Below are 10,005 nucleotides of genomic sequence, written 5' to 3' on the forward strand. Positions count from 1 at the left end.
TCCAGCTATGAACTATGGTAATTTACCCATTAATTACATTGCTGACTATTCATATTTATCTTTACATTTAAATAACTTATTTTTGCTAGAACAGTCCAAGTTTTCAAGAATCTGGACCCCAAAAAGCTCCAAACTGTGAAATGGTGAGTTAGTTGAGCTGATGGGCACCATCTGTGAATATCATATATTAACTCATGAAATTATCTACGATGCTCAGCAGTGCCCCTGTTGGGTTGAAAATGGAGATTTCTGACCCCTTTACAGAGTAATTATGCATGGGCAAGAACTTTTTTTTGGCTAAGAGTACTCACTGGGTTTGAAATCTTCAGTATCCTTCTTTTGCTGCTGCCCAGGGACTGTAAAAATGAAGGCGAAAGCTCCTTTCTGACATTGGGTTTGAGCTCACTGCAGTAGGGACAGCGTCCCTCCACTCTTGATTCCTATTAGGACCACCTGAAGAACTTTAAAAACTGCTGAGCCCTCACTCCGGACCAAATGACTCAGGCTACCTGGGATTGGGCACAGGCAGTCAGAGCTTTGTTCTTGTTGTTGTCGTTGTTTTAAGTTCTCCAGGTGATGCAAATGAGCAACCAGAGTAGAGAATCATTGTGCAAGGTCTTCCTTTATAAGAGAAACCTTGCCAATCTGTTCCCTAATCCTTTTTTCACCTGCACCCATATTCGTCTCTACTCCTCTCTATGTCCACATACTTCTTTGTTATGGTTGATCATTACCTTAAGCAAGTTCTCCTCTTCCTCATATCTGTGTCCTGTTTATACAATGACCTCACTAACCTGGGACCATGTACAACCCATTGGCGGTAATAATTACTCCTGCGACTGACCTTGGCAGGCTTTCCTCAAGCTTTATTGACTGTGTTTCACTCTTTCACAAAAGGTATCCTTAACATCATCCACAACTGAGTTAGCCCATGATAGTGTCACTGTTTTGACTGCAGACTCTCTCAGGAATCAAGTGAAATCTCCCACAGAATCCGTACTGTGTGTTCTTCTACAAACCATCCACAGGAAATCTGGGTGGAGTGTACATTACTTTTTTTATTGGCATATAATTCACGTGCCATAAAATTCACCCTTTTAAAGTGTCCAATTCAGTGGTTTTTAGTATATTCACAAAACTGTGCAACTGTCACCACAGTCTAATTCTAGAACACTTCTGTCACTCCCCAAAGAAACCCCCTACTCACTAACAGTCACTCCTCATTCCTGGCGCCCCCTGCAACCACTAATCTATTTCTGTCTCTATGGATCTATCCTGGACGTTGCCTATAAATGGACCGTTCAACATGTGGTCTTTTGTGTCTGGCTTCTTTCATTTAGCATATTTTCAAAGTTCATACATGTTAAAGCATGTACCTCAGCACTTCATTCCTTTTTGTGGCCAAATAATTTTCCATTGTATGGATGTACTATATTATGTTCATCCATTCATAATTGATGGTCATTGGGGTTGTTTCTGCTTTCTGGCTATGGTAAACGGTGCTATGAACATTCATGGACAGGCTTTTGTGTGGACAAGTTGTCATTGCTTTTGGGTCTATACCTAGGAGTGGAATCGCTGGGTCATGTGGTAACTTTATGTTTAGCTTTTTGAGCAACTTCTGAATTGGTTCTGAACGGTATTTTTTGACCTTGAAACAGTTCTCTTTTAGTGTGAGGTGGTGTGTACTTGTTAGGGTGGGAAAAATGAGTCTCAGGGACTTTAAACATTTTTTTTCTGTTATCTGTTATACATTTCATGTGCAGGAACAATGGTACCTTCATACAGAAACTTCTTGTCATTCGGCTTCATCATTTCAAAATGTGAGGAAATCTAAAACATGGAGCTCCCGCATTGGCAAGGATTGGGGGTGTCTGTCTGAGTTCCCGGGTTCCTGACCATCCCTCCAGCTGTATCTCCGGCCACCTGCCCCAGTCTGTTACTGGCACAGACAAGGCCTGCTTGTTCCAAGGACATGACTACTGGGCCACTTCCATCTGAGAAGGCCTGGTGGGGCGTCCAAATGCAGAAACCTGATTGCTTTCCGGGGATAGCAATAAACCAGATGCTGACAACCCTGCAAATGTAAAGCCCCATTGTGTACAAAGCAGAAACTCACGTGCCACGGCAGCCACGAAAAGGCCCTGACCTTCGACCCGGCCTCCATCCAGGTTCTCCTACTCCCTCCTGGATGCCCTGCCCCGCTCCTCGGCTCGGGGTCTGAGCCTGCGCGGGCTCGCGGAGGCGGGCGGCCTTCTCCGCATGCGCAGTCTCTGCCGGCCTGTTCCTTCAGCGGGGGCTCTGCCGAGTGCGCGCTCACGCACACGCAACGTCTCGTCTGCGCGCTCACGGGGCCTCTCGCGGCACGCACCTCCGCCCTGCCCGGCCCCGCCCCGCCTCCTTCCCCCTCCCGCGCGCCGGCCCGCCGCGCGCCGCTGCCGCTGCCGCCGCTGCCGCTGCCGCCGCCGCCGCCGCCGCCGCCGCCGCCGCCGCCGCCGCCGGAGCTCTGTAGTATGGCATCGAGGAGAATGGAGACCAAACCTGTGATAACCTGTCTCAAAACCCTCCTCATCATCTACTCCTTCGTCTTCTGGGTGAGTGGCCACGCCTGACCGGCGGCTGGGCCGCCGTCCATCGGTCAGTGTAGTGATGCTCCGGGAAGGGAAGGGGGAGGAAAAAACCCAAAGCAAATATCAAATCTCGGTCCCCTCCTTCAGGAGACAGGCGCAGAGCTGGGGCTGCAGGATGGCGGGGTGCAGGCTTGGGGCTGCTCAGACCCTGGATCCCGCCCGGTGCAGGGTGTAAGGGGCTGCGTGGTGGCGGTGACTGCAGGTTGCTGACCTTTCCAAAATATTTTAATGCATTGACTTATTTTTTTAACTCGCGGGTTAGAGTCAGCCTCTGGGGAAAGTTGCGGGTTTATTCGTCTGTTTTCCACTCTGGACACCCCTCCCCACCCTCCCTTAGCAGCCCGTTCGCGGTGTTTCTTGGAGCTAACCTGTGGCCGGCTGGGAGCAGGCGCGAGAGCGCAGGGTTTGATCCCAGATTCCCGGTTATTCCCGACCCCGCGGGGCTGCGAGAGGCAGGCGCTGGGAGCCCTGAGCTGCCTGGCTGGGCAAGGGCGACCAAAGGCCTCCAAACGCAGTGATGGGGGGCGGGCGCCGTTGCCGCGCGGAGACGCACAGAGGGGAGAGGGTCTTACATAACCCAGGGGCATCTTTGCGCTTTCTCGGCGACCCAGGAGATGGGTCTTAGGACCCTTTTCCCACGGCCTTGCACCCTTACACCCTTACACTTATCTTTCTGTCATTGCCTAAACCCGATCCGCAGAGCCCTGGGGAAGGACCCCAGCCACTTGGTGACAGCAGTAGCGCCTCAACTCTGCTCCCCATCTAACTGGTGCTGCTACGGGTCCTTGAAGCTCAGTGCAGAAGGATGACGTCAGCCCCTCAGCCGAAGCTTTGGGGGGCTGCGTGATGCATTTCGCGGAGCTATGCGCGCTTTTGCGCGCAGGAGGAGGAGGAACGGGGCGGGCGGTGCTCCAGGCTTGTGCCTTACCTCATCCTGTTTGGCAATTCGTGGAGTCAGTGCCGGGCTGACACTGCAGTGATTCATTTGAAGTAGGTGGTACCTAAAGATCATTCCCCATTATCTCTCTTTCCATGTCGACAACTCCCTTCTCCCCAAGTTCTCCTTTCCTACACCAAGCCACAGCCACCCTGCAGGAGAATGAATGTCTGTCACCACCACCCCCAACACACACACACACACACACACACACACACACACAATCTGGGTCATTTCAGCGTTCAAGGCAGTCATTTTGAAACCTGAGGCTCTGCAGAAAAAGCCAGTCCTGCCTTTGGTTGTTTTTCTCTTTGCCAATTAGCCCTAATTGGTCCTAATTTTGGTTTGAAACTGGGGCACAGTGCTTTATGAGGTACCCAGACTCGGCTTGATGGTGAAACAAGCTGTTTGTAATGACCAAGACAGGAACTGAGATTTATTAAGGATTTAAAAAAAAATCCTAATGCGCCCCCACCCCCGTGGACATTCCTTGTCACTGGCATTGGTGATTCTTCAGGTCGGGAAATTGTGGACTCTGGAGACCAGGCATACCAAGAACTCTGCAGTGAGATAAGGTAGAATAACAGGTATATCACACAAGGCAACCACAGAAATGGACTTTATTTGGACTGAAAACAACGCAGGTTGAAAATTTTCAGCAGTGGAATTGTGAGCTCTGCACAGATCCTATATTATGTTCTTCTTGGAAAAAGCAATAATGCATGCTGGTTGCTGAAACTTCCCAGTAGCCATTCCTCGGAACTGGCTTAGCTATTTTTGTTTGTTTGTTTCATTAAATCTCTTTGTGTTTGATCCTTTAGTATTTACTTGACTTCCTATTTGTTACTGGAGTAAATCATATGGGTGATTATTTTTAGCTTCCTGAAAAATCTTTCAGCATCCCTGTAGGCTGGTAAAGAAGGGAGTCTTCTAGACGAAGCCTTTTCATAGCTCTTTAACTCTTCTTGGCTTACCTTCCCCCCACCTCATGAATCTAATTACTTGATGCACCCTGATACATCTTAAGCACAGAATTTTATGTCCTCTGAAGTTCCTTGATGCCTGCATTTTAATTTTTTCCTACTTCCAAGATTTCCATAGTCTTAAAGTGTTGACCTAAAGCATTTTCAGTAGTTGAAATAGCCTTCAATAATCATTTCATACTTCACAACCAAAGAATGAGATCTCTCCAGATGCAAGGGTATTTCAAGCAAGACATTTTCATTAATAAACCATGGTCCAAATGCTGTGTTCTCCATTGTACCTTAAATGCTCTTTTTCTTTTTAAACAGCTTTATTGAGAAGTAATTCACATAAGATGTAATTCACCCTTTTTAAAGTGTACAATTCAGTAAGTTTAGTATATTCACAAATTTGTGCGACCATCACTCCAGTCAATTTAGAACATTTTTATTACCTGAAAAAGAAACCCCATGCCCTTTAGCTGTCATTCCCCTTTTCCTCCCAATAAGCCCCACCACCCCAAGCAATCACTAATCCTTCTTCTTTTAAAAATATAAATTTATTTATTTATTTATTTTTGGCTGAGTTGGGTCTTCGATGCTGCACGTGGGCATTCTCTGGTTGCGGCGAGCGGGGGCTACTCTTCGTTGCGGTGCGCGGGCTTCTCATTGCGGTAGCTTCTCTTGTTGAGGACCACCGGCTCTAGGCATGGGGGCTTAAGTAGTTGTGGCTCGCGGGCTCTAGAGCGCAGGCTCAGTAGTTGTGGTGCACGGGCTTAGTTGCTCCATGGCATATGGGATCTTCCCGGACCAGGGCTCGAACCTGTGTCCCATACATTGGCAGGCGGATTCTTAACCACTGCGCCACCGGGGAAGCCCTAATCTACTTTCTGTATCTATAGATTTCCCTTTTTTGGACATTTCATCTAAATGAAATCATATAGTATGTGGTCTTTTGTGAATGGCTACTTTTGCTTAGCATAACGTTCTCAAAAATCATCCATGTTTATTCCTTTTTATGGCCAAATAATACTCCACTGTATGCCTGTATCACATTTTGTTCATTCATTTGTCCACTGTTAGACATTTGGGTTGTTTCTGTCTTTTGGCTATTATGAGTAACAGTGCTACAAACATTTATGTACAAGTTTTTGTGTGAACATGTCTTCATTCCTCTTGAGTATATACCTAGGTGTGGAATTGCTGGGTCATATGGTAACTGTGATGAATCATTTGAAGAACTGCCAGACTGTTTTCCAAAGTGACTATCATTTTACATTCCTGCCAGCAGTGTATGAGTATGTTGATTTCTCCACATCCTTGCCAACATTTGTTATTATCTGACTTTTAAAATTCTAGCCATCCTAATGGGTACCTCATTGTGGTTTGGATTTGAATTTTCTTGATGAGTAATGATGTCGAGCATCTTTGTATGTGCTTATTGGTCATTTGTATATCTTCCTTGAAGAAATGTCTCTTCATATCCTTTGATCAATTTTTATTTATTTTTTAATTATTGAGTTGTATATGTTCTTTATGTATTCTTGACTCAAGTCTCTTATCAGGTATATCATTTGCAAATATTTTCTCCTATTCTGTGTGTTGGTTATTCACTTTCTTGGTGGTGTCCTTTGAAATACAAACTTTTTTATTTTGATAAAGTCCAGTCTACCTATTTTTCTTTTGTTACTTGTGCTTTTGGTGTCATATTTAAGAATCCTTCACCAAATGCAAGACTATGAAGAAAACACTGTCTGTAAGAGTGACAACAATTCAGTAAATGCAGTTGATAACTTCATCTTTCTCTGGCACCTAGAACTGTCTGACACATAGTAGGTACTAAAATATTTGTCAAAACTTCTGGAGTTATGTTAGGTAATTAACAAAGAGGATGATCTTGGTGTTCTTTTAAGTGAAAGATGGAGGAAAGATTAGGCAGAATTTTTTTCCTTCCTGTTCTTGGTGAATCATTTTAATGGGACTGCTTCTCTTCCCTTAGCTCAGTTTAGATTTAGGACTAGAAGACATTTGAGCTTAAAATGGTGGTAGACCAGTAGCATCAAGAGATTGATGTACCTACAGTTGTGAAAGATCTTTGTTTTATCTGGCCTCCTCTTCTATCTATAATCACTCTCCCTCTCTGAGATGTTCCTCTAAAGCAGAGGTTCTCAACAGGGGACAGTTTTGCCTCCCCCCCCCAATAGTTGGCAATGTCTGGAGACATTTTTTAGTTACTGCTGGGAGTGGGGTGCTATTGGCATCTAGTTGGTAGAGGCCATAGGTGCGGCTAAGCATACTACAAGATACGGGACAGCCCCTCACAAGAAAGAGTTTTATGGCTCAGAATGTCAACAGTGCCTACAACCTCTGCACTAGTGAACTTTACATAGTATACTAGTAAGTCCTATGTAGAAAAAGAGAGTCTTATGCAAAACTCCCAATATATACTGTTGTTTGGAACCACCATACCCGAGCATTCTCAACACAATCACAAGTAAGAAGAAAAACATTCTCCATGGTGTACCATAGTTCTTTATTTGAAGACAAAGGTAGATAGTTCTTTATATAATAGTGTTGAAATGGATGAGACGATCTGTCCTCCGTTTAGATAGCATCACCTGAATGTTAGGTAAATGGCTCCTTTATTCTCTTTGATTTGTATGTTTCATTTTCAGGTTTATAGAAGAGGAGGAAAAAAAAACACACCTAGGAGTAAGTTATCCTGTGCTTTAAGACTAGCAAACAGTGCCTGGCACATAACAGGTTTACTCTGGCAGTATTTACTTAATGAATGAATGGATAAATGAAATTTTATTGACTACTCTTGGGCTCATGTATTTATTTCAACTCATCTCAATTGGGAGGCTTTTTAAAATGATATTTCCTGTCTACCTGTGGTGGTTTAAATGTGTTCCTGACAGTGATGTGTGGAAAGGTGGAGTAGAGGACTGTATAAGACTTACTTATCCTAATGTTAGTTCAATTATTATATTTTTATGATCAGCTAGTTTGCCGGACATTTCAGTTACCTAAAATTTTAATTGGAATTGAATTTGCTATGTTTCAATTAAAAAGATATCTATCTTACCCTAATACAAAAATATCTCTCCGTGACAAATACAGTTTTTTCAACAACAAACAGGAAAACTGTCAATATGATGCTTACAAGGTAAATTCCATTTTTAAAAAAATTTTTGTTGGAGTATAGTTGCTTTACAATGTTGTGTTAGTTTCAGGTGTACATCAAAGTGAATCAGTTATACGTATACATATATTCACTCTTTTTTAGATTTTATTCCCACATAGGCCATTATAGAGTATTGAGTAGAGTTCCCTGTGCTATACAGTAGATAAGGTAAATTCTGTTTTGATTTAGAAGTTTTTTAATGTATTTTAAACACTCATCTGTGTTCTGAGCTTAGATTTAAATCCACTACAGCTACATCCAGTAAATAATACTGTGAAGAGAAATATCCTTGCTTCATTCCAGGGTATATTGGATTTGGTTTCTTTGATTATCCAGGGAGGCAGTTAGTTTTATCAATAGTGCTATCAAATTCTCTTATAGTGAAATATTAGTGATTTTTTTTAAATTTGGGAAGCATCACTAATCTTTCTTGGGGGAAGATTGAAAGAAATAATAGTCAAAATGTTTCTTCTCTTTTGTCATCCAGAAAGTTTAGGTACTTGGGTTAAATAGAGGGGAAAAAGTCTTAAAGAACAGCCCCTAATGTTTTACAGTGTTTGAATTTGGGCACATACCAAAGTTTATACGTATTCCTTTGCATATCAGTGAAATTCAACAAACATTCATTGAATGTCTTATATGCCAGGTATTTTAGTAGATTGTTTACCAACTTTTACTAGCTGCTGCTTTTAGCATGTTACCTTCATTTCTAAGTAATGTAGTTAATCTACTGCTGGACTTTTCAGTATTAGATGTTATATATTGTCTTCCTACTATGGAAGATCAAGATCTAGCTCTCCTACCACCTTCTCCCTCACTCCCATCTTTCCTAAATTGGGTAGACCCCAATATATCTTTTATCAGTTTATCATTATCATATATCATCTTGGTTAGAGCAGTAGTCAGTGATCACATTAATGCAATTAGGTAAGCCTATTCGCAGCTGAACCATGTAGTGTGTCTATTATGATTGCTTGCCCATCTTTTTGTTTTCTCTTCAGTTAAAAATTGCCTTGTTTTATCCTTCGCTTGTTAATTTTCTTCATTTATCACTAAATTATCCCCATATTCTCCCCAAGAACTGCATATCTTCACTTAGTGTATTGAAACACTTTGTGTATCCTATCAGTTTCCTATTCTTAGAGACATTTGTCCCAGAGCATTCTGACCTTCAATCTGGGCTAGTGTTCTCCGGGCCTTTGAAACAGCTGACATCGTTATAATCTCCCTTTACCATCATCCTGGAGAATCCCGTCTCCTTTTATGTCGTATCCTTGGTTTTCTAGATGTCCAGTCTTCCTCTTTCTTGGTCGTTCATCCATTTTGGTGGAGCAAATCTCCTAGTAACTTTCTGGAAAAGAGTGCATGGGAGGTTAATTTTTTGAGACCTTGCAGTTGTGCAGATCTTACTGTGCTCTTGCATTTAATTTGATAGTTTGGCTGAGTATAGAATTCTAGTTTGTAAATCATTTACCCTCAGAACTTTGCTGCCACTTCCTCTTTTCCCCAGGTCTCTTGCTATTGTTACTGTTGAGAAATCAAATGTTATTTTGATTCTTCTCAAATTCTGCTGTTCTTTGAAAGCTTCTGGAATCTCTGTCTTGTTCCTAGTGCTCTGAAATTTCACAATACTACCCCTTGGTGTATGTTTATTTTTATCTCTTTCCTCTGCACCCTTTCAATCTGCAAACTCATGTCCTTCCGTTTGGGGAAATTTTCTTGAATTGTTTTTTTGTTTTGTTTTATTTTAAATTTCCCTTCATTTTCTCTGTTCTCTCTGTTTCGATGCTGGACCTCTTAGATCCTCTGTCTCCCCTTCTGTTTTCTAATTCTCTTTGTCTTTTTGTTCTACTTTCTGGGAGATCCCTCCCAGCTTACCTTGCCTGTGATTACATTTTTCATTTGTTTTATGTGTTGATATCTAGGAGCTCTCTGTTGAGGCCTAAGCGTTTCTTTTTCTAGCATCCTGCTCTTGTTTCATAAAGGTAATATTTTAAAATCCTTCTGACAATATTAATGATTTTTTTTTAAAGTTTGCTTCTTTTTGCTGTTTCCTCCAAGCTTCTCTGTTATCTGGCATACTACAGACTTACCTCAAATTTCTGGTACCCATTTTCTCTTTGTTGTTTAAGAGTAGAGCACTAAAAATGCTGATTGGACGCTCTTAGTGGGAGTTGTTGATTATAAGTTGGGTGATTTGGCTGGGCAGTTGAGTTTTGGAACCAAGATCAATCTCTTTGGGTCTTCTCCTTTGGTCTAATCAGATTTCCTATAGAAGAATCTTCCGAT

General features: G+C 42.6%; 1 protein-coding gene across 2 annotated transcripts in view; it reads left to right on the forward strand.

Annotated features, from left to right (window-relative positions):
* Window positions 1-2,510: 2,510 nt before the first annotated feature.
* TSPAN7 (tetraspanin 7) overlaps window positions 2,511-10,005 on the forward strand; it is a 150,761-nt gene continuing 143,266 nt past the window's right edge. The window contains exon 1 of one of the 2 annotated variants that reach the window (XM_007451978.1): window positions 2,511-2,594. In XM_007451978.1, the coding sequence (XP_007452040.1) occupies window positions 2,514-2,594 (81 nt within the window). In that variant the 5' untranslated portion in view covers window positions 2,511-2,513. The remainder of the gene's footprint in view (window positions 2,595-10,005) is intronic. The other variant, XM_007451977.1, reaches the window with a different exon arrangement.

Source organism: Lipotes vexillifer, unplaced genomic scaffold, assembly GCF_000442215.2.
Source record: "Lipotes vexillifer unplaced genomic scaffold, Lipotes_vexillifer_v1.1 scaffold847, whole genome shotgun sequence".
In the NCBI taxonomy this organism is placed as follows: domain Eukaryota; kingdom Metazoa; phylum Chordata; class Mammalia; order Artiodactyla; family Lipotidae; genus Lipotes; species Lipotes vexillifer.